The following is a 25931-nucleotide window of genomic DNA, read 5'->3' as shown; positions in this document are numbered from 1 at the left end:
GCGTTGAAGATGGGAACACAGCCGGATCCTTCTTCTTGCGCTTAAACGAGGGTGCCTCCTCCGCAGGGGGTTGGTCTGGCTCCTGTATGTTTAAGCAAAAGCGGACCGCCTTCACCAGCGCATCTACCCTGGACTGGGTCATAACCTCGTCCTGGGATGTAGCCTCCTCGTCAGGGTCGTCCGGGTCATCCAGGTCAACAGGGTCATCTGTGTCCGCCTGGTCGTCCTCTGAAGTATCCGTCCCCGTAGAGTCAGCTCTCTGGGTGCGGGCTCTGGGGTTCTTGCGCTTGCTAGCGGCACCCAGCAGGTTCTGTAGAGAGGAGGAAACCTGAACCAGTCCCTGCACTGAGGAAGAAAGGCCCTGTACCCAAACAGGCTCAGGCGCCAGCGTCAGCAACTGAGGCTGGGACTGCGTGAGCGGAGCCGGTTGAGCTGGTGGAAGAGTCGCCTGTGAAGGCTGACTCAGCACTGGTGGGGGCTGAGGGTGTGAACGGGAAGCGGCTAGCTGTTCAGCAAGGTCCCTCATGGCTGTCGTCAGGGCCTGCGCCCAACCCGGTTCCCCGGAATGAGATGCCTGTAACGGGGCCGAATCCACAGAGTCCCCACCATTACAGCGTGTACACACACCCCCATGGTCTGTCGAGGTGGAAGAAAAATTCTCCTTGCACCTGACACACTTAAAGGCCCTCAGGGCAGGAGCGTCCCCTGACCGCGAGGGTCCTGTGGACTTTGAGCCTGACTTAGAAGTCATGGCTATGCTCTATTGCACTTCAATACAAGACAGAGTGAATAGAGAGATTTGCACAGAAAAAACCCCTATATAGAGAGGGGTGTGAAAACACAGCACTGAACACCTCAAGGGTGCAGTGTCAATGTAATACAACCTGACCCGTCTGAAGACTGGGGAAGGAAGGGTGCCACAGTGTCCACACAAAAGCTGCTTTTGCTGCTGCTCCTCTGCACCGATGTGTGACAGAGTCAAGCCTCCATTAGGACAGGACGCTGGCAGTCCCCGGCGGGAACTCATATAGAGGCTCCCTGCCGGGGATTGGGCGGGGAGGAGGTGAGGGACCTCCCCCCCCCTCCTGGAACCTTGCCAGGGCTGAGAAAAATATGGCGGCCCCCACCGCTACAATAATAGCCCTGGTGGTCTAGTGGCCTCGGTTTCCCCTGTGAGGACCGAGTGTCACCGCCAGGAAACCGCCGGGAGCGCACCCACCCCCGGCGGCTACGTGCGCTGGGTTCCCTCCCTCCGGCGTCTTCCAGACGCCGCTGCGAGACCGAGCGTCTCGCGGTCACCGTTGCGGGACAGAGTCAAGCTTCCATCGGGAAGCGTCTCTGTCTCGCGTCTCCCCCAGCCGCGATACCGCTGCGTGCTGAGGGGAGGGAGGGGGGGAAGTGCGGCTTACCTGCTCCGTGGCGCACGGTCCCTCTGTGCTGGGACCCAGCCTGCAGGTCCGTGGCAGTTCACGACGAGCTGGCTCCGGAGCAGGTGAGCAGCCTGGGTGGTCCACCCGGCTTGCTCACCGCAAGTGTAAAAAAAAAAAAAAAATCTTTTTTTAAAAAACACGCTGCAGAAAACTGCAGCAGCTACTAAAAAACGTGCCTGTGCTCCTAGGCACCAAGAAAAAACTGACCTAGGATGGAGTGTGGGGAAGGAGGGGCCTGGGCTGCACCACTAAAGTGTTAGCTACTTGGTGCCTGTCGCCATGGCTCCGCCCCCTTCCCACTGTCCCAGTGGCCACCAATGGCATGAAGGAAATACAAGCGTTCCTCGCTGTTTAACCCCTGCGCCAGCCGCTCACCCTATTCAATGGGCGGTATTCAATGAGCCTGATTCGCCATGTTTTTATGGCGAATTTGTGCTGTTTGGCGAATTTTTGACAAAAACGGTGAATCACCCTATTCAATGACCACATGGCGAATACATTTCAAGGTTTTTTTCGCCATGATTCACCGAGTGGCAATCGCTATCTTTTTATGGTGAAGTGGAATGTGAACTTCTAAAATAAAGTGTTTTGTTTTTTACATTTGGTGTCTAAAAATCAGGAATTTTATTCTGAGGAGGGGCATGCTACTTTTATTCATGTGCTGTAAGCACATGAATATATATTTAATTTTAAAAAATATATATATTTTTTTTTTTACACAGCAGCCAGCAGGGGGCGCCGGAGCCGAGCCGCTCATTACATATTCATATATTCACTGCACCCGATGTTACGATCGGGTATAGTGAATATACACTCCCCTGCTGGCACCCCCGGGGGGCAGCCTGTGCTGCCTGGCACCCGGGGAGCCCACCTGCTCCCCACAAACGTTCAGGGGCAGGCAGAGAGACTTCCATCTCTCTGCCTGGCACCCTCCTCAGGATCCCTGCGGCAATCGCCGCAGGAGCTCATATTCGCCTGTCAGGGGCAGCGAGCCCCTGACACGTTGAATACCGGAGCCCGCTGGCTCCGGAACGTGGCGAATGTGCAGCGAATCCTAAAAAGGATTCGCTGCACCTCGCAGGTATTCACATTGAATACCGCCCAATGTGGCAGGGGAATCCTCCCAAACAAGTCTAGCTGTTTCAGTGGCCGCATACGCCGATTCACATTCGCTCCTAAAACGGAGCGAGGGGGAATCGGCGTATGCAGAGGGGTCAGTTGAATACGGACAGGGCAAACTGTGATAGGGAGCAGGCAGCGCGGCTCGCTGCCACAGCTCGCCAGCAGCATTGAATATACCACATTGACAACTATATAAAGTAAGATTACAGAGCAGCTAATAAAAGGTTAAAATATCATTTCAGTGTGGCGCAACCCTCTTAAACATATGTCTCAAACACTGTGGGTATAATAACAACACAGGTTTATTTAATAGTCGCGGAGCTACCATTGGCCACTGAAAATCTCCTGACCCAGGAAGTGGGTACAGGAGACTAAAAGGATCTGATGTGTGTCCATACTCAGCTTGAAAAAGGAGACCGGCGTGTCTCCGAAACGCGTTGCAGCTTTACATTGGACACATCACTTTGTGCACTTTCTGGAACTTTGTACTTTCAAAAGCGAGTGGACACTTTACCTGAATACACCAGCACTTTAATTGGGGACCAGTATTAATGAAGCCATCTGCGGTGGTGCCGCAGAGCTATTACGAAGTTATAGCCCACCGCAATTCACTCATATGGTGAGATTATGGTGAGATTAATTATCTTGTACTTCATGTCTGCTTAAAAAGTGTGATCTCATCCAACATCATAAGTAAATTCATTCAAATATTTTTTTCTGTGGAAATTGTACTATTCAATAAACCTGTGTTGTTATTATACCCACGGTGTTTGGAGACATATGTTTAAGAGGGTTGTGCCACACTGGAATCATTTTTTTCTATCTGGTTCTAGTGTACAGGAGGTGGTGTACCTCCTTTTTGGTGGGCTGCACCCCCTTACAATACAACAGTTTTTTCAAAGGTTAATATATACACAACCCAATTATTCTTTGAATATCAATATAATCTACACATCATTTTCTAAATTAAAAGAAGAAAAAAAACACGAAATCGTTTTAGTGAAACGGTTAACCTTTGCTTGCTGGTAACACTCTGCTCCCTGCAGCCAGCAATTGCTGTAATCCAGATCGTCAAAACTGTGTGGAAACTATCAGAACGTAAGAATTAGTAAAGCAAAAGGTTACTGCAGTCAGCTGGGTGTAAGCAACACTACTGGAGCTAAAAGTGAAGGAGACAATAAATAATCAGAACTATAAATGTGAATACATGACTAGATAGGTGTGTTTTACCAATTCTGATCTACATCCTCAAGGGATAGTAACGTTATAAAGATGAGTAAAATGATCAATAAGTGGATGGGACAGCCTGAGAATTTAGGACATTCTCAAACCCTCTAGCAGAGGAGTACAACAGTGTCACAATACAAAAAGGAGGTCATTCTGAATGAATATCTCCCCCACACATTTGCACGGGGGAGCAAAGTTTTCAGTCTGCGTATGCGCATACTGATGTATGCGCATGTGCAGGGTCCCTTGGCGAACGGACATGATCCATTTAGGGGGCATGACTGACTATCGTGGTACTCCTGCGAGGCCACATCCCCCATTTTTTTTGCTATGGGGCATGGCCAGCAGCTCTCAGAGCCTCCATGAATAGACGCTATGCCATATATACATATGTGCCATAGCAGTGCCAGTTATACAATACCCACAGGAATGCCATAAACACAATGCCCTCCAGCAGTGCCAGATAAACAATGCTTGCCCAATTGTGGTGCCATTCTAAATAAAATACTCTGGCGGTACTATAGGCGCGCGCCAAAAAAAGGGTGTAGCGACATGCCACATGGGGTGCGGCCAATGAAAATGGGGGTGTGATACACATATGCCCCCAATAGTGCAGTTCCAGATACACATATTCCCCCAATATGCCAGGAATGCCCCCACAGTGCCAAAAACACATATGCCCCCAATGTGCCAGAATTTCCCAGCTGCTGCCAGGGAGAGGAAAGTCCAGTGTTCCCTTGCTGTCTGTCTCTGCTCCTTCCCTTCGAAGGGGGGCGGTGGGGGGAGAGCACAACACATTGCGCATCTCTCCTTCCCCTCACTGTGTCCCTGTGACTGGGCCATCAGCCAATCAAAGCTCGCGGGCCAGCTCTTGATTGGCTGCTGGCCCGCAAGCCCTGATTGGCTGACAGCCCAGTCACAAGGATACACTCAGTGGGGGGGGGGAAGGAGAGACACACGATGCACTCTCCTCCTCTCCATAGGGAAGCGGCGGTGGGCGATGGAGGGATGGGCGGGCGGCTGCAGAGTGGTCGTGCCATCTGGGTCGCTACCGCAAGCTACTCGGGTTGGCGACCACTGGACCACAGTGCCTGTAAAATGCAAAGCAGAGCTTTTTTTGAGCTTTGATAAATACCACCCTGTGTGTTAGAGCAGGTTCTGTATTTGCAATATTTTATGAATCTATATATGTAGCATAGGGGCTTAACTATGAAAGAAGGCTTCTTTTTGTCTGATGATAACAGATAGGATTACTTTTATTAAGAACATATATTTAAATGCTGCCGGTCTACTCTCATGACTCGCATATACAGTACCATCTACAGTATCCACACTAGAAATATCAAGGCTTCATAGGGAATGTATCACACAAGTCATCACTACTAAACAGAATAAACCTCCCAACAGTCAGGGGCTGATTGAGAACTAAAAGTGGCCTCGTGTGGGTGGCACAAATCAAACCAACACCAAAATTGGTGGGATTAATGCATCACTACACCTGTGTGGAAGCGGTTGGTTTTAATATACTTGCAAGTCTACCAGCCTCCAGACCTTTAAGCTGCTGTGACAAACAACAAACCTTCCCATTTCAAATTATACCCCAACTACCCTCACTGAGGCTGAACATAGACCCCAAATCCGCCATCAATCAGAAAAAAAACTCATTGCAATAATCCCATGAATATCCTCCCCCTCCCCAATAGAGCCCAGAAATTGTTGCACCCGCAAATATCACCCACTTCTGTCCCTTTTACAGATGTCACAATGGATATAAATGGGCGTCCGCATTACATGACAGGTAGGAGGGGGACAGGGCCGCTACTTTGGATAGAACCACATAAAAAAAAAAAAAAAAATCACTGGCTGACAGTGGGCCTCACTGGTCTATGGCTAATCTGCTCCTGCTTACAGTACAGTACAATACAGCAGGGTTTCCAAAACTCTGCCATTACAGTCCAGGTTTTGCAGATATCTATGCTTAAGCACAGGTGACTAAATTAGTACCTCAAACTATTTTATTTATCCAGTTGGTCGCAGGCATGAATATCCTGAACACCTGGATTGTAATGGTGCAGTTTTGGAAACACTTTAGTACAGTATAAAGAAACCTGCACCTCTCTCAGCCTTACAACTTCCCAGAAGCCCTAGGGTACAGATTATCTACAGACTTTCACAACAAAGCTATACAACGGTGATTTGGTTCATCATACACAAATATGATGATAGCTAAACATGCCAAAACGTGAAGTGGGAGACTTTAATGACAATGTTTAGTCATTACCCAGACATTTAAAGAGGAAGAACAGCAATCATCCAAAATAGACATGATTATGCAGCAGGAACTTAGATTTCGGAAGAATTGCAACAATGAATAATCTGATCTCTCTGGAGGATTACTAGCAAGAGTAGAAGAAACATCAGTCACAGACAAAGCTACTATCGGCATTTACAAATAAATGTGAAAGAGTTTATGGAGTCCATTAGAACAATATACATCATGAATATAATGAATAAAAAAAACATTTCATTCAGCCTCCTTTCGGGTCCTAAACACAGGCAGCAAACACTAGTAAAAGAATATAAGCAGGTAAATAAATGCAAACCACTGGTTCCAATGATCCCAAAACCAATACTATTTGCACTTGTGTGAGAATGTAGTTTGTGGCCACACTGTCTGCTCCATTGTCTTGTGTTCCCTAAAAGTAAACGTAATGTGAACAATAGGAGACAACAAGCGTTTTAGAGCATTAATCACTGCATTTCAAGCATGTATGACAAGCGGTGTCACTGGGGTTTTAACACAATACCAATGAATGAAGCCCCTTAACCAGAAAACAGCAGACAATGAGCAATAGACTGCACTCCACTGCATAACAAAGGTAAATACAATGTCATACAACTGGAAATCTTAGGAGACGTCGGACCTTTAATATATATTTGGGGATGTTATTAGCAGACCCTTTATATATTGCAGACTGTCATTTTATGCTTTGTCCTTTGCTATGCTATCCTGTCTGTGGCTGTAGTTTCACATCAGCGAATAATACCCAACTGGGAATGAATCTTCACAACTGGATGTTATCTCCGAACACATTCCTGATAATCATGAAACAGTAAAATGGTGCATAGGAAAAAGGACAGGAACAAGCTCAACACTGCAGCAATAACATGATAGGCTACACGAAAACCCATATATAAGGTTTGGCTCTTTTAAATGTGAACAGTACAGAACACCATTAATAAAAATGAAATCCACCTTATCAAGCATAAACGCTGATGGTCTAAGCCCCCAGAGCCCGGAGCAATACCGATGTACAAAAGACAAGCTTAAGCTGGAATGAAATTCAATGTCAATTATACATCTACAAACACTGAATTCTCTATGTGTATATTGATCTGGCTGTTACAGTGAACTATTCAAAGTCATGGTTTTAATTGTACAGCAGTAAATGAGGAAAAACAAAGAGCTTTCATTTTTACTCATGTAGCTGGACTTTTATTTGCCAATTTCTGAGAACATTTAGGGGTTATTTAACAAAGCTTGGCAAAAGATGAAATTAGAAGCCGATTAGTACTGTATTTTAAGATTTTATAAGATAACATTGATAAATGCCCCCTTCAAAATCAAAAGCTTGTCTACCGCTGGTGCGAGTATAACCTTACTATAGATTATCACTGATACCCCTTTCACATTGAAAATGCTGGATCACATCCTGGATTCGGACACTGGTCCATTCCAGGAGCAATCTGGCATTTGCGTGGCAAAGCTCCCCGCAGTGACCCGGCAATAAGCTTGGTCAACGACTATATTGGGAGCGGAGTATCATCGGGGGGGGGGGGGGGGGGGGGGGGGGGGGGGGAGGAAGTGCTTGGAGAGGATACTGCCTATAGTGTGAACAGAACCTGGGTCGCTTAACCCGGGTTACCCGTTCACACTGCCCAGCAACCCGTATGCTGGGTTGCTGGACCTGGGTTTTTGGGTCAGATTGCTGGACCCATTTTTTTTTTTTTCAAAAGGCCCTGTCACACCGCAAAGTGACCTGGTTCAGATCCGGGTTATTTGTGCGGTGTGAAAAGGGTATCAGGGAGGAACTATCTGCCGAATATGTAAGTGACATCAATATGAAAGTGCCAACCTCTCATTGTTTCATATGATAGGAGGTCTCAAGTACCCTCAAACGGTCATATTTCCAAAGCACAACTATGCAGAGATTAGTACAGTAGTGCTTGAAAAACTAGGTTTACTAGAACTTTTATTTCTAGCAACTGCGCCAAAGAGAGCCACTCGTATGGCATTCTGAGGCAGGATTTCTTGAATGATGATGTCACAGAGAGCAACATCACTCCCTGCAGCAGGAGGAGGAAGATACTGTAGTTCTACACAAGCGTACAATTTTACCCACTGAGATGAGAGATGCAACAAGGAAGCACTATTACTGTATATAGGCTACAACCTTGTCAGGTAAAGCACTCCTAGCAGAGGTATTCCAAACATTAGTGCCAATTAAGTTGTCAATTAAGTCAATTTAGCAAAGTTTCAGGTTTCTGACGCTTGAGCTTTAAGGAGTGAAGCACTGCTAGATATCATCTTCCCTATGATCCCAGGTCTAGTTCTTTCAGGAGGAAAACAAATATGGATTAGCCATACTCCATGCAACATGTAAAGAGAGCTTACTTTTGCTGTTAGGTGTGGCCATAACCCCACAATATGTAACAGACCCCTGCATATTGTTTCTTCTAGATGAAAAAAAACACAAGACTGAGACAGTAGGTGCTAAAACTCAACTGAAAATAAGAGTGACTGGTTTCATATGGGCCCATTTCCACCAGAGAATATCAAATTGTTTTGTTTGATTGCTCATTTATAGAAGTGCACAGAATATTTGAATGTCTAGCAAGTTGGTCAAATTACAATTTGTTATGCTATTATGTATTCTCCATACAATATTTTTTCAATTTATACATTTCACCATCTATTGGTAATATACAGCCCTAGCATTTGATTATCAACTCAAAGATAACTACGTCATTGGTATAGATTCTTAAGGACCGCATACACTATACGATTTTGGGCCGATTTCATCTGATTAGTCCACTTAACCGGGCAGATAACCGGGTAAAATCGGCACAAAATTGCAGGTGTGCGACATCTTATCTGATGCGCGGTCCTGTGCGCATCGGACCGGATCAGGGAGGTCAGATGGTCAGCACATAAGATCACGTCCGACCTCCCTGCATATATGCCTGACCGGGGGAGCAGTGAGGTGGGAGGTCATCATCATCTGCAGGACACCGAGGCGTGCAGCAAGTCCTGACCTGGCCGGGCAGGGAACGCAGATATCATCAGTGGGACGGGCAGTGCAGTGGCGGGCATTAGATTTTTAAAATAACTTGTCAAATGACTGACCGTTCTCTGATTCGCTGAGAGAGCTCTCAGCCAATCAGAGAACGGCCAGTCATTTGACAGGTTAATGATGATATCTGCATTCCCCGCCCGGCCAGGTCAGGACTTGCCACCCGCTAGTGAAAGCACTCGCTGCCCGATGCACGTCCCGGTGTCCCGCAGATGATGATGATGACCGCCCCCTGCTCTTCACCACCCGCTGCAGTTCCCCGTTACAGGTGATAAATCGCACAGGAGAATTGGGTCCGGCTTGTCGTAAGGACAAGTCGGTCAAATGTATGGGGGCCTTTAGGGGATATTTACCAAAAGCTAGGAGAGAGAAATATTATGTGGGAGTAGATTGGTTGGTACTTTATCTCTTACAATTTGAGGTATTTATGTAGTATCTGGGCGTCCGATTTAGAAATCGCATCGCATCGCATGCGACCAAATCATATGCGATGGTCAAGATTTTTCCATAGGATTCAATGTTAAAATGGTCTGAGTCCATTTTAACATAGAATTCAATGGGAAAAAAGGGGTCCTTTTCCTTTCCCCACTATCCAAGTGGGCATGGAGTTGGATATAAACCTGTGGCGAGCGTAGCGTGCCACCGAGCCCGAAGCCTGGCGAGCGTAGCGAGCCCCGCGAGGGGACACAGAATACTTTTTAAGAAATATGCGTTCGCTCGCCACGCTTCGGGCTCGGTGGCTCGCTGCGCTCGCCACGCTATATAAAATCAACTCTATGCCCACTTGGATAGTGGGGAAATGAACAGGACCTTCTTAACATTGAATCCTATGCAAAATTGCATCGAATCGCATCGCATCTGATTGTATGCCTTAAGGTAAGGCATACAATCACAAAATCGGCAGCCCAGATACTACATAAGTACCCAATTTGATCTCTCTCAGCTTTAAAAAATAATTAAACAACTAAAAATCTCCATCTTTATCGCTAAGGTGCGCGCGCACACACTGTAACGTTTTGGCTATGGACAGTTTTGACTATGCGATCATCCCCAGAGTGTGTCTATAACGCTGGGCGGGGTCACCCCCACCCAGCCTTATAAACACATGCCAAATAGTAGCCAAATATATATGAGACCCCTGCAGGCCACACACCTATGTCCACCTAACTCCCGCTATAACGCACACCTAATACACCATTAAACACGTAAGTCCCTCTGCCCCGGCTCCTGCGCTCAGAGCAGTTTCGCGTTAGCTCACGCTGCAGGACGGCAGCACAGTCCAAGTCTCGCGGGAACACGCTCCACACAGACTGTGGAGAGAAAGCCGTGCGCCTGCTGCCGACTGCTGCCAAAAGCCTGCTCTCAGCCCCGCAAGCCACCTTTACCCTGCGCCCACAGACTCACACCCCCTCCTGCCACCACCGCCTGCCTGTGCCTGCTACCACCGCAAGCCTGCGGCAGATGCCTGCCACCACTGCCCACCTGTGCCCACTGCCTGGCACCCCCTCCTGCGGCACAACTATTCTGCACGATGCCTGCCACCACCGGCTGCCTGCGCCTGCTGCCTACCACACAACTACTGTGGCCGATGCCTGCCACCAGCGCCCGCCGTGGACACAAACAGGCCACTACCCTCTAAGCTGCATGTCTGCCGACACCAGTCCAGCACTATACCACCAACGGATAACAGGTACTTTTGGCACTCTACTGAAACACCCCTTCATGCTCCCACAATACACACACCCACTTTATTTCCACCACTAGACCACCAACCCATGCACTTTACACCTACCTACACTTACAGCACAGCAACAACATCTACACTTACAGCACAGCAACAACATCCATAACACAACATACCCCCACCCCACAACACCACACCCCCATTAACCCCCACAACTGCTTTGTAAAAGCAATAGATTTTGCACCAATGTATAACCTCATGGTCGCAGGGACAGGGCTCCTAAAGAAGACTCTCCTTGCGATGCACGGGGCCTGGGGCTCTGTGCATGCGCCATTACGCGCTCACCCACCACCCTTCCCCAAAACACCCTCACCGCACTGCCCCTCGCCCACTGCCATGTGTAGCCATAAGCTACAATTTCCTATCCCCTCAAACCAAAAATACAAACATTATTCCAAAAAAATGTAGTTGTAATTTTAATGGGGCGTAGCCCCCTACGACGGTGTGAAGAGCGCCCGTAGGCCTGGGATCAATGTTGACTTTATTAGAACATCAGGATGGTCACAATATAGTCAAAATTGGCTTGCCTGCACAGTCTAGTTTTTCTCGCGATGCCGGTCCCACCTGGGTGCACATCGGCATCGCAAGCTGTGCACACCACTGATAGCTAATCTCGACACTCCAGCTATTGTTGAACTACACATCCCAGCATGCCCTGCTTCAATTTTAGCGTGGCCAAATAGTAAAACTGTAGCTGGGCATGCTGGGATGTGTAGTTAAACAACATCTGGAGCATCAAGGTTAGCCATCACTGGTATACACACTGATCGCTGGACCTGATCACTGGGCTGCAAATATTCAGAGCCGAGCGATCAGGTAAACGCCGCCCCACACATGCAAATTCCCAACTAGGGTGGCCAATCTCGGGATCGGCGGGATCCCGGGATTTGGCCCCTAAAATGCCGGGATTTCGGGATTAGACTGCGCATGGGTGCTCAGATGCTGCCCGGGTTCTCCCGTCCTGGGCAGTGCGGCTCTGCGCAGCGTGACGACGTTAGAGGTCACGCTGTGCAGGCCACATAACAGCAGCCTCATCTTTAGCTCTCCCTTTTTCTCTCTCCAATCTTTAATAAATACCCCCCCCCTCCAAAGTCTGTCAAAATATAACTGTTATTACAAAAAGTATGGTGTAACCCTTATATGGTGTATAATTTATTTATTTACAGTTTCTTATATAGCGCAGCAAATTCCGTTGCACTTTAGGAAACAGTGATAAAATAAACTGGGTAGTAACAAACCGACCTAGAGGTAGGAGGGCCCTGCTCACAAGCTTACAGTCTATAGTATAATAGGGTACTTGTGAGTTATCCGGGCGTCCGATTTTTTGATTGTATGCCTTAAGTTAAGGCATACAATCAGATGCGATGCGATATCGCATCGCATGCGACCATCGGATGCGATGACCCGATTTTTCCATAGGAATCAATGTTAAAATGATTCCTATGGAAAAAGGGGTCCTTTTCATACCCCTACTATCCAAGTGGGCATGGAGTTGGATATAAACCTGTGGCGAGCGTAGCGAGCCACCGAGCCCGAAGCGTGGCGAGCGAAGCGAGCCCCGCGAGGGGACGGTATTCCGTGTCCCCTCGCGGGGCTCGCTACGCTCGCCACGCTTCGGGCTCGGTGGCTCGCTACGCTCGCCACAGGTTTATATCCAACTCCATGCCCACTTGGATAGTAGGGGTATGAAAAGGACCCTTTTTCCCATTGAATTCCATGTTAAAATGGACTCAGTCCATTTTAACATTGATTCCTATGGAAAAATCGGGTCATCGCATCGCATCGCATCCGATGGTCGCATGCGATGCGATGTCCCGATTTAAAAATCGGACGCCCGGATAACTCACAAGTACCTATAATAGAATAATAGGTATGCCCTTAAATTCATGTCATATGTAGTTTGGGGGGGGGGGGGGTGGATGGGTGCTTGTTTTATAATACCCTTTTACTTTAGGTTAATACAGTAAATAGGAAACTTATTTGGGGGAATATGGGAACAGCATAATTTGCAGAATAGTTTCCTGGGGCTATATGACGTCCATGTTACAGAAGAGTCATTAGACTCATTCGATTTTATACTGAACTGGAAAAATGCTGTTGGCAACAGTCAAACCAGTGTCTTCCTGCCTAATGTATTCACTGTAAATACAGACAAACATGCACAAGTGTGCAAAGACATAGTGTAAGTGAAACCACTAGAAATAAGATGCTTCTTTTACAAATAGCTAGGAGCACATGAAGAAACTAAAATCCTGTAGTATTTCTCTGCATTATGGCCCACTACCCAAAATGAGGTAGATCCCATGACTAAAGTAATAACACACCAACCCCACTGGTTGTGAAATGCACCGATAGATGTTTATACACTAGTGTGGAGTTACAGTAGTTTCCTGGTGACTTAGGGCCTTATTCTAGTTCACTCTTTCTGACAAAATACTTCTTAGATGGACAAAACCATGTGCACTACAGGGGGGCAGATTTAAAATGTGCAGAGATAATTAGATTTGGGTGGGTTATTTTGTTTATGTGCAGGGTAAATGCTGGCTGCTTTATTTGTACACTGCAATATAAATCTCACTTTGAAGTAAAACCCCACCCAAATCTAATTCTCTCTGCACATTTACATCAGTTACATCTGCCCCCCTGCAGTGCACATGGTTTTGTCCATCTAAGAAGGATTTTGTCAGAAAGAGTGAACTACTGTAGAATAAGGCCCCTAATGTATTGGCTAACAAGACAGAAAGTGACTGCATGAGAATTTTGGGTCGCACACTGTCCCATGAAGCAGAGATCATCTGGAAGTAATTATGGCACTGTGCACCAAGGGGAGAACATCCTGTGTGTGTTGGGTCTTTGTGTATATAAAAAGCATGAAAACTGAGCCAATCAGAACAGACATGAAGAAGGAATGGTTAGTTTTGAAAATAAGCAGCTTGGATTTAAAAGTAGACACTGTGAGCACAGGCAGATATTTTTGTAGCAAAATAAAAAAAATATACAACAAATAAAAAGTTACTTTTAAATAGCCACAACAACGTACTTTTAAATAACACCACAATGTCTCAGATCACAATGATTTCCTGTGCTGTCAGTATTATATGAAAAAAAATATATATATATATCCCATCCGTATGGACAGCACGCGCCCAATAGTATCCATCCATATATATCACAAAAGTAAGATGAAGGGATACTGTATATTGGGAAAATGGCATGTCACCAAGAAAGCACAGAAATAGTGACAATTATAGTGATTTTTGGTAAAGACAATGTATAAAGACATATTTCACTAATCAATTATAGTAATTAATTATATTACATATGGCCACCCAGAAGAGTAAAAAAAAAAAAAAAAAAAACAATGTACTCCAACGAACAAAAGGGAGCACTTAACATTTATAATAAAATCTGTGTTTGCCAATAATCTTTCTAAATTGTATTTTTAGGAAAGAGGCAAGAAAGTGGGTATCATCACTACTGTACGTACATTAAGGGGTCGATCCTTTAAATTGCGATGGGTGCGAGGTGCCGTTTCAACGGCGGTTAAACACCAGCAACGTCACCTGATCTCATACCCTACAAAGGCTGGTTTTAGACTGAGGCCACTGAAAATTGCCCTATGCAACGTTTCTGCAAATTCCGGCCACCGTAAAGTGCAGACGCTGCCGCGATGAGTCACAACCGCGAATACATTGCGGCTAATAGGACCCCTTTATGTTATATGTTAGTGGAAATAAGCTCTATACAGAAGATAAATTGATTCTTCAAGATGTATGTAACCTGGGTTTCTTAAGCTGTGGATAACTATAAGTCCCAATCATGCCTTGCCTGCTACAGATTGGCAAGCCATGCTGTGATTTACAGTTTCTCAGCTGGATAGCAACAGCCTGCTTTTGATAAAAGCCAGCACACTATGTTGTCATAACCAACTATACTAAGCATAACAATTCTGCATTGGCATAGTGTCTCCCATTTAGGAGCAGTAAAACAGCTTTTTTTGAAAATTCCAAAAATAAGGAATTTGGTACTTACCGATAATTCCCTTTCACCGAATCAGCAGGAGACACTGCAGTCATTACATGTGGGGATAGAGTAGGTGTACTGGAGGAGTGGCACTTTAAGAAAACTTTACTGCTGCAGGCTCCTCCCTCCTCTATCCCCACCCAGACCCCAGTCTTAGAAAAACTGTGTCCGAGAGGAGAAGAGAGACCAGGGCCTGCCCGGTAGGGAACGGAGCTAAAACATAAACAGAGTTAGTAGACAATGCACATAACGTGAACATACTAACAAAACATAACACATAGGATTTTTGAAAAGTTCCCTATGTACTAATAATAACTATGCAACAAACATTGCAACAATAGAAATAGCGTATCTTTCACACACACAAACCACACTAACATCATGGCAGGAGAACCAGTGCTGGGTGGGCGTGCAGTGTCTCCTGCTGATTCGGTGAAAGGGAATTATCGGTAAGTACCAAATTCCTTATTTCACCTACATGCAGCAGGAGCCACTGCAGTCATTACATGTGGGGATACATACCCAAGCTTTTAAGTCCGGGCGGGAGAGCTCTGGGGCTCCTGTAACACTGCCCTACTAAAAGCCGTAGCCGAGCTGGCGAAGGTATCAAACCGATAAAACTTTGCAAACGTGCTAGATCCCGACCAGGTAGCCGCTTTGCACACTTGTGTCAAGGAGACACCTCTCGCCATGGCCCAAGAAGTACTTACTGACCTCGTGGAGTGCGCTGACACTCCCGATGGTACCTTCTTTTGTGCATACAAGTAGGCTTCCCTAATTGTACAGCAAATCCATCTTGCCAAAGTCCTTTTTGTCGCAGGCCAACCTCTCTTAAGTGCATCGTAGAGCACAAAAAGGCTGTCAGATTTCCTTAGATGTTGGGTTCGCCTAACATAAACCTGTAAGGCTCTGACTACATCCAGAGAAGCATCTTCACCCTGAAGAACTGGTACAACAATAGGCTGGTTTACATGAAATGCAGAAACCACCTTAGGAAGGAAATTCCTGCTAGTACGTAGTTCAGCCCTGTCCCTGTAAAAGGTAAGGAAAGGAGACTTACACGATAGGGCTCCTAATTCAGAAACCCTACGTGCTGAGGCCAAAGCCAGCAGCATCACCGTCTTCCAAGTCAGAAATTTGAGATCCGAGGTGTCCAGTGGCTCAAAAACATCTGACTTCAAAAACTCTAGAACCACCACTAAATTCCATGGTTCCGTAGGAGCAGTGAACGGTGGTTGAAGTCGAAGTACTCCTTTCAAAAAGGTTTGTACTTCAGGAATCAGCGCTATCCTGCGATGGAAGAATATTGAGAGGGCTGAAACCTGAACCTTGAGAGAAGCAAGCTTCAAACCTGATGCAAGTCCCACCTGCAGGAATTCAAGAAGTCTAGCCAGAGAAAAGATTGCCTTTGGCACCTTCCTGGCCTCGCACCAGCAGATGTATGACTTCCATATTCTATGGTAGTGAGACGCTGTTACATCCTTCCTTGCCTTAAGCATTGTAGGAATGACTGTTCCTGGTATACCTCTTCTCTTCAAAAGTTCGGCCTCAACCGCCATGCCGTCAAACGTAGACGAGGCAAGTTTTGGTAGACAAATGGACCTTGCTGCAGCAGGTCTTCTCGCAGCGGCAGGCGCCAAGGTTCCTCCACCAACAGGTCCCTGAGGTCGGAGTACCACGGACGCCTGGGCCAATCTGGAGCGATCAAGATGACTTCTGCCGCTCCCCTCTTTATCCGTTTGAGTACCTTTTGAAGTAACGGAATAGGAGGGAAGAGATATACCAGGTCGAAGTCCCAGGGAATGGAGAGGGCATCCACTGCCGCAGCCGCTGGATCCTGAGCCCTTGCACAATACTGGGGAAGTTTGTGATTCAGTCTGGATGCCATGAGATCTATCTGTGGCATCCCCCATCTCTGAACCAGCTGTTGGAAAACCTCCGGATGAAGACCCCACTCTCCCGGGTGGAGGTCCTGCCTGCTGAGGTAATCCGCCTCCCAATTTTCCACTCCTGGAATAAAGACTGCGGAGAAACCGGTGGTGTATGTTTCTGCCCAGGACAGAATCGGGCGGACTTCCCGCATGGCTGTCCTGCTCCTGGTGCCCCCTTGTCGGTTGATATAGGATACTGCCGTGATGTTGTCCGACTGTATCCTTACCGGCAAACCGACAAGAAGGGGGTGGGCCTGTGCCAGTGCCAACCTGATAGCCCGTAACTCCAAGATGTTTATGGGTAAGCGGGCTTCCTGGCTGGTCCAAAGACCCTGGAAGGTGCGACCCAGCGTGAGCGCACCCCAACCCCGAAGGCTGGCATCTGTGGTCACCATAGTCCAGACCTGAGACTGGAAGGAGCGACCCTTGGTAAGGTTGGATGTATTCAGCCACCACTGAAGAGAGAGTCGAGCTTCCTTGGACAGAACAATGGTCTTGTGGATTTGAAGATGGGATCCCGACCATTGAGCTAGAAGATTGCCTTGAAAGGTCCTGGAATGAAACCTTCCGTAAGATAGGGCCTCGAAGGCTGCCACCATCAGGCCTAACAGCTTGGTGCACAAATGCACCGATACTCTGCGAGGCGTCAGGACCTGACGAACCCTCTGCTGGATGACTGTGACCTTGGATAATGGCAGAAAAACCCTTTCCTGGACAGTGTCGAACAACAGACCCAGAAACAATATCTTCTGTGTTGGTTCCAGCTGAGACTTTTTGAAATTCAGGATCCAACCATTCTGAACCAGGAAGTCGCAGGTAGTCCGGGCATCCTGTTGTAGTTTTTGTGGAGAGGATGCTTTCAGGAGAAGATCGTCCAGATAGGGCACAATCGTTATCCCCTGAATCCGAAGGGCTGATATCATGCAAGCCATAACCTTTGTGAAGGTTCTTGGAGCTGATGAAAGACCGAAAGGGAGTGCTCTGAACTGGTAATGCTGATTGCGAATCGCAAACCTGAGGAACCGATGGTGTGGTTCCCAGATCGGAATATGCAAATAGGCATCCTTTATGTCCAGTGATAAGAGAAACTCCCTTGGCTCCAGGCTTGCAATGACTGACCTTATAGATTCCATCTTGAACCTGTGGTACACGATGTAATCGTTGAGGTGCTTCAGATTGAGAATGGGCCTTACCGAACCGTCCGGCTTCGGTACTAGAAAAAGACTTGAGTAATAACCCAGCTTTTCCTGAGCTTTGGGGACAGGTATAATGACCCCTGCTTGTAAAAAACTTTGAATGGAGTTGACCAAAGCTGCTTGTGTTGTTACTAAAGCAGGTAGGCCTGTTGTAAAAAACCTGTTCGGCGGAGCCTGAACAAACTCCAGTTTGTACCCGTGTTCCACAATCTGAAGCACCCAACTGTCTCGACAGTGAGACCTCCAGACGTTCTCGAAGAGGGATAACCTTGCGCCCACCTTGGGATCCCCCAAATGGGCGGGAAGCCCGTCATGCCACAGGTTTGTCTGCAACCTTGGTTTCTGCACGACGGGTAGAGGTAACTGCGGTTGTGGCTCCTCTGCCACCTCTGCCTCTGCGTCCTCGAAAGGACGAAAAACCTCCCCTGGCACGTCCTCTGAATGAGGCGCCCCCTCTAAAAGCCCGAAAGGACGGTGTAAATTGTCTCTTCGGTGGGGGAGTGGCCGAAGGGAGGAAGGTAGACTTACCTCCGGTAGCTTGAGCAATGAGCTTGTCAAGCTCAGGCCCAAACAACATATCTCCCGCATAAGGCAAAGCTTCTACTGCCTTTTTTATGTCGGCCTCCGCCTGCCAAGATCTTAACCAGATAGTACGTCTGGCCAATACCGCTGAAGCTGAGATTTTAGCACCCAACTCAGCTACATCTGAAGCAGCTTCTCCTGTATAGACAGCTGCATCTTTAACATACAGAGCCAGCTGTAGCAGTTCGTCACGGGGCCTACCGCTCTGTAAACCCAACGCAAGCTCTTCAGACCATTTCTCCATGGCCTTACTGACCCAGGCTGAAGCTAAGGCTGGTCTGAGTAAGACCCCTGCCGTGGTATAAATAGTTTTTACCGTTGTCTCAAGACGGCGGTCAGGGGCCTCCTTTAGAGCCACTGCCGCCGGAACTGGAAGCGTGGTCCGCTTGGAGAGCCTGGACAGCGAGACATCAGCTCGAGGCGGAGTCTCCCATTTTTCTCTAGATTCTTGAGAAAAAGGGTAAAGTAACTTCATGCGCCTAGACAATTGGAATTTTCTGTCTGGCGTTTTCCATACATTTAGGAGAGGTCTGTCTAATTCAGCCGAATCAGGGAAGGTAACCTGTTGTTTTTGTGTCCGCCCAAATAAGGACAAAGGAACCGGAGTATCGTCCTCAACCAAATTAAGTGTGGTGCGAACAGCCTGAATCAGGCCCTCTACCCCCTGAGGATCATCACGCTGTAGCGCCTCATCCTGAATGAATTCAGGTTCATCTACCTGAAGCAAATCCACATCGTCCTCCCCATCAGTATCATTATCATCCTGTAATAGACCTATGGGAGATCTGGGACGCTTTTGTGAAGGCCGTGAAGGCCCAGCTACAGGGTTGGACCCAGAGGCCACAGATTGCATAAGCGTCTTAACCCAGGCTGGTTCAGTAGAACCCATAATGGACAGGTGAGCATGAAATCTCTCCCTGTCCTTCCTAGAAGCAGCTAATACCCCTTTTACACCAAAAACCCTGGTTGGACCCTGGTCTTTGAATGCTGGAGTATCCAGGGTCTGACCCTGCTTTATACCCCATTTACACAGCACTTTGACCTGGGTCGGACCTGGGTCTGCACCATTTACACTGAACCTGGGTCAGCCCTGCCTTAAATAATATTTTATATATATATTTATAGAAAAATATATATATATATATATATAGAAATATATATATATATATATATATATATATATATATATATATATATATATATATATATATATATAAATATATAATATATAGAAATATAATATATATATATATATATATATATATATATATATATATATATATATATATATATATATATATATATATATATATATATATATATATATATATATATATATATATATATATATATATATATATATATATATCTCAGGGCTGACCCAGGTTAAGTGTTTTTTTTTTTTTTTTTTTTAAGGTGCTGGGGGTGCCGGAGGGTACCTGTCCTGCCTGCTGTGCTTGGTGTACCTGGGGGTACCGGGGTGCTGGGGGGTGCAAGGGGTGCTGAAGGTACCTGTCCTGTCTGCGGTCGGATCTCAGCGGAGAAGATGATGTGCGCCGTTGCTGTACCACCCCCCCCCCTCCCCGGCAGACGGTCCCTGCGGCGTGCGGCGTATGGAGTGTCAGTGGCGGGGGTCCCTCTGGCGCATGGGAACTAGTACTAGTTCCTATGCGCTGGAGGGACCGCCGATACTGACACTCCATACGCCGCAGGGACCGGCTGCCGGATGCGGGGGGGGGGGGGGGGGTGATACAGCAGCGGCGCACATCATCTTCTCCGCTGAGATCCGACCGCAGGCAGGACAGGTACCCCCAGCACCCCTAGCACCCCCGTACCCCCAGCACAGCAGGCTGACAGGTACCCCCCTCTCCTCAGCAGCCGCAGGGACCCCCCTCCTCCCGCAGCAGCTGGGAACATCTTCCCCAGCGCTGCACGCTGTGGACCCGCTGCGGGTGCCTGCACCCGCAGCGGGACCATTTACACCGACATTTACACGGGTCCTATCCGTGTTCTACCCAGGTCAGGACCTGGGTAGAGGACCCGTGTAAATGGAAACGGATACCCCCCATTTACACCGCCGCGGATCCGGGTCTGACCCGCCGCTGACCCGGATTTTTCGGCGGTGTAAAAGGGGTATAATTCTGCAGCCAATCCAGCCAACACATTCTGTAGTAAAGGCTCAGAAGATTCTGACTGAGAAGACTGTGTCTGAGGTTCCACTTCCTGTGTGTGCTCTGCCTTATAGCAAGATTCACACAATGAAACACCCTTTATATGCTGGGTGAACTGCTCCTTACAGGTTTTACATGTAAAAACCTTAAGGGCAGCCTTGGAGGCAGCTTTTCCTGCCATACTGTCAGTGTATGAGATTAGTTATAAAATCACACACACACACACAGACACAATATACAAGAATGCACAGACTTGTAAAGCAACAGATACTATTCCTAAAACAGCGGAGCTGAGCTAGGATAGGGAGGGGGAGCCTTCCGCCCTTGTATCAGAGATTATGCACAATCTCTGTAAACTGTGCACAAAAAATAATCCCCCAGTAACTTACAGACCTGCTCTGTAGTGGGTAAGGGGGGCGCTGGACTGCAGTGCGTGCGCTGGAGCGCTGTACACGATGTCCTCAGATCAGCCTTGCGGAGGTACAGCAATGGCGCCGGCAGCAGGGAGAGAGGAGAGAAAGAAAGGGCGTCTTCTTGCTGACGTCACCTAAGCCCTCCCTCTCCCTCCGGCGCGTAGTTTTACTAGAGCGGAGCGCTGTGTACAGCCTCCGCTCTGATGCTGTCCCCACTGACGCTCCCCAAAATGGCGGCCGTCAGACTACAGGCTGCTGAATCATTGAGAACGGGTGCGCCCGCCCGTCTCAGGCCACATTTCGGCGCACAGCGCCGCTTACCTGCAGCGATGCTGCCTTCATCCCTGGAGCAGTGGCCAGGCCTTGGACCCGTAACGCGAGCCGCGTGCAGCTGCAGCGGGTCCCCGATGCGGTGGCACCGGTGGCCGGGTGCATAGAAGGCGCACTGCGGGCAGTGGCGACCAGCACCCCTCCAGGTCCCTCGGAGCAGGCAGACCCTGCGGAGGGGTCTGCCTGTGATCAGCAGTCAAAATAAAAATATTTTCAAAAGAAAAAGGTAAAAATAAAAGTAAAAAAGACCTAACTCCCTGAGGAGAATAGGCCCAGAGAACCTACTCCTCCGGGCACTTTTTCTAAGACTGGGGTCTGGGTGGGGATAGAGGAGGGAGGAGCCTGCAGCAGTAAAGTTTTCTTAAAGTGCCACTCCTCCAGTACACCTACTCTATCCCCACATGTAATGACTGCAGTGGCTCCTGCTGCATGTAGGTGAAATGGTATAAATTTTGACACTAGTCTGTCTCAGATAAAACTGTCCTCAGAACACACCATCAGGGGACACCTGGTCTCTACAAACAGCTGATGTAACAAACTGGAGGAATCTAAACAACTTCCTGTATACATGCCCTTATAACCATACACTACTGGACTACATCCATTTACAAAAGAACTAATGTCTCCTGATACCCAAAGATATCCAAAAGGGTAAACACTGCTCCTCACCCCTGTAGGGTAAATTGCTCCGTCATCTTGACAGGCTGGTAATTAGTTGCATAAAATGATTGAATTATGGCAACTTATATTTCTGCGCCCTATACAAAGACAGCTGTTACTATTTCCATGATGGAATTTCCTTTTAAAGTGTCCACTGTGTGATATTCCTGTAATGTGTACCTCCACTGACTGCACACCCTGCCAGTAGCAACCTATGCAGTGCACCCCAGATGATTGCCTCACATGGTTCATCTGCAGGCTGGATCTTTCCATACAGGAAATATCATGAAACTACACAAATGTCAGATTTCCCACACATTGGATCCTTCTATGGCTCACCGCCTACAGTGTAAACTTCCTAGTGCACTCGCCATGTCTGAATGGGATGAACAATACATGGACCAGAAAGTTTTAATGTGACACTACTCTTAGGGGGGTATTCAATCCCCCGCAGCTATTTCCAATGGGGCTCTATTCGATGCAGTCTTTCAGGACAGCATTGAACAAGCACTTCGGCAGAATGGACTCAACGTTCTGATGAGAATGGCCAAGGATTGTCGAGCTCCCAGAGGTATCTTGGTGTATCTTGCAGCCATGCCCCCTTTTCAGGGTTCTTCAAACAGGAGATTGAATCCCGCCTGCTGAGATGCAGTCGGGCAAGCAGAGAGCGGGACTGGGTCACGACAGTTGGGCCGGCCTGACAGTCATGACTCGGGATTGAATACTGCCCTTAATGTTAGGATGCTGCAATCACCCCATTTTGTGTCATGTCATATGTGGGTAACCTATCCCACCCAGTAATCCTACAAAAAGCGCCCAAGATGGCTGTTTCACCTGGTACCTAGAGCATACTTGCCTACCTGACTCCATGAGGGAGAAAATGCTCTGCTCCTGGACTTCCCTGGTAATGTATGATTGCCATCACCTGTGGTGACACCTTTACCTAGCTCCCTACAGGTGATGACAATCATACATTACCAGGGAAGTCCAGGCGCAGAGTATTTTCTCCAGCATGAAGAGGGTCAGGTAGGCAAGAATGACCTAGAGAGGGTGAAATATGCAACCCCTGTAAGTTATTACACAAAATGACTACACCAAGCCTCCATTTTGGTTAACTTGTCTGTGTGGCTTGTCTGTTACTGTGGGGTAGATTTATTAAGCTCGGTGAAGTGATAAGTGTCTGGTTTTTATCACCGGCCAATCAGCTCCTACCTGTCATTTTTCAAACCAAGCCTGTAACTTGACAGTTAGGAGCTGATTGGCCAGTGATAAAAACAGACACTTTATCTCTTCACCGAGCATAATAAATCTGCCAATGTATTACGTATATCTTATATACCATGTGCATTGGTTTTTATGTCTGCAGCGCCTTGAGGCCTCCTGGAAAATGAGCACTGTGTCATACCTCACAATTTTCTAATAACATATCATGGGACGTTTGCCCGAAATCTGGGGACATGGACTGCCGGCAGAGCAGCGAATGACAGGGGAGACTACCAACTGCCCCACACGCCACAGATTACTGCCGGCCCGGGTGGGATGCAGAAATGTCCCAAAGAAGCAGGACAGATGTAATCATCTGCCTGCATTTTAATATTATATTGAATATAAAAAAACAGCATTTGTCCTACAAATATGGAAAATGAAAAAAAAAAATCCCTTAATTATATTATATGTCTTTTAAACACTGTATATAAATTATTTGCACATCTAACAATGAATACCATTAACTTCACATAGCACACTGAAAACATTGTACATGGAACAATTTGGGGACCAGAAGAACAATGAATGAGCTTTTAAGGTGGCCATACACACGCAGATTTATCTTCAGATCTGGCTGGTTGGAACAAAAACATGGTTATGGATGAGAGCAAATGACAGTTGACCATTTGCTTGGAAATGCTGGAAAACTGACAAACTGTCACTCATCCATAACCATGTTTTTGTTCCAACCAGCCAGATCTGAAGATACTAGTGTATGGGCACCTTTAGATTCCATAATACTGGCAGCTATGGCCACGCCCCGCGGAGAAGCCCCACCCATACGGCTCCAGCTTACCTTCAGATAGTCATTTTCGGAGCGCAGCTCCTCCATCTCCCGCATGAGCCCCTCGGTGCCACCATCAAGCATGTCCTCGGTCAGGTCAGAGAAGGCCAGGGAGGTGCTGAGCTGGATGCGGCTGGAGGCCGCAGACACCCCGCCCTCCTCGCTGCTTCCCCGGCTGCTGCTGCTATGTTCCTCTGAAGCGCAGGAGCCTTCCGAGCTACTGTCCGTTCCTCGCCGCGTCCCCGGCGCCGCCTGCACCTTACTCTTCCCACCCGTACGTGTCGCCGGGACCACATGCTTCTTGGTGCCGGGTGAGGGGAGAGATCGGCGTGGCCCCGGGGGGAGGATAGACAGGGATACCGGAGACGGTCTCCGAGCCTTAGACAGAGACCACCCGGTCAGATCCTTGGGGCGGGCTGGGGACGGGGCACGGTTCAGCTTTTTCTTTACGGGTACCGGGGGAGGGGCACCCCCGCCGGGCCCTGCCGGCTCCATCACAGCCCCGGGGATGTCCGGTATCCGCCGGTGGATGCTGGGCTCGGAGCAGTATCCCGCCTGGTGCAAAATGCAGGTCTCCCGGCCTCGGTGCTCGCTGCTCCCGATGCTGTCAGCTCTGAGCTCGGTCCTGGGCTGCAGCATATAACGGGCGGCAGCTGATGTGTCTCCTCCGTGCATCAGCCTCACACTACTGGGAGGGAGGAGGGGGAGGCGCCGGGGAGCAGAGGACCGGCCCAGACCAGGGAGGGGGCACATCCTGCAGCAGCAGCAGCCACGGCATCACCAACATCGTGTGTTTTGTCTGTCAGAGCCGCTGCTGCATGTGGGGATTCGAGAGGAGCAGACGTTCATGTCTGGGTCCGGGTCATACATGTTGGGAGATGTGTGGGGGCCGGGTGTGTGAGCAATATTAGGTTGACATGCATTGGGTCGACCACTGAAGGTCGACATGGCTTAGGTTGACTTATGAAATAGGTCGACATGCCTAAGGTTGACATGGTTGTGAGCTCAACACAAGCATTATCTCGACAATGGCTAGGTCGACAGTCAAAAGATCAACATGGGTTTTTCACTTTTTTTTTGTCTCATGTAGACACCACATTCCCTTGCATGGCTGGCTGCATCCGCCATGCTTCTATTCTCCCTCCATGCCCTAGTGGATGGCAGGACATGAATTACTGCCTGTCGGCACACGTCGGCTCAAAAGACCCCATGTTGACCTAGCCATTGTCGACCTAATGATTGAGTCGACCTTCAAACCACCGTGTCGACCTTGGGCATGTTGACCTATTTCATGTGTCACCCTAAGCCATTTTGACGTGTAGTGGTCGACCCAATATGACCCAACAACCGTATACCACCATAACAAGGCTTTAATGCATGCCCTGTGCGGCTCTGCCCATAATGTCATACCGTTGCAAGTGGTGTGGTGTCGGCAGATCCAGTAAGTGCAGCACTGAACGGGCCGTATGAAGCATTTACAGTGATCCTTGTTGTGAGGGCACCCTGCTATCCAGAAGAAAAGAGAGTGGGGTGGCGACCGTGCTACCCAGAGTCCTTACATTTTGTGCACCCCTAGTTACAGCCATGCACCTATGTTTTTCATAGCTTACCTCTCCTGAGTCCAGTGACAATCCATAAGGAAAAGGGCACTGCAGCCATTTTCTGGTGTTTCAAACATGGGCAATATTCCCGTAAACC

At 47.9% G+C, this 25931-nt stretch overlaps 1 protein-coding gene across 3 annotated transcripts in view; it reads right to left on the bottom strand.

Annotated features, from left to right (window-relative positions):
- Positions 1–24977, bottom strand: part of MTCL2 (microtubule crosslinking factor 2) — a 112237-nt gene extending 87260 nt beyond the window's left edge. For 2 of the 3 annotated variants that reach the window (XM_083147597.1, XM_083147598.1), the window contains exon 1: positions 24246–24977. In XM_083147597.1, coding sequence (XP_083003723.1) covers positions 24246–24908 — 663 coding nt within the window. In that variant the 5' untranslated portion in view covers positions 24909–24977. The remainder of the gene's footprint in view (positions 1–24245) is intronic. The other variant, XM_083147595.1, reaches the window with a different exon arrangement.
- Positions 24978–25931: the final 954 nt, after the last annotated feature.

Source organism: Crinia signifera, chromosome 6 (genome assembly GCF_055691185.1).
Source record: "Crinia signifera chromosome 6, ASM5569118v1, whole genome shotgun sequence".
In the NCBI taxonomy this organism is placed as follows: domain Eukaryota; kingdom Metazoa; phylum Chordata; class Amphibia; order Anura; family Myobatrachidae; genus Crinia; species Crinia signifera.
The sequence above is the reverse complement of the archived record's forward strand: the minus strand, read 5'-3'. Positions and strand labels throughout refer to the sequence as shown.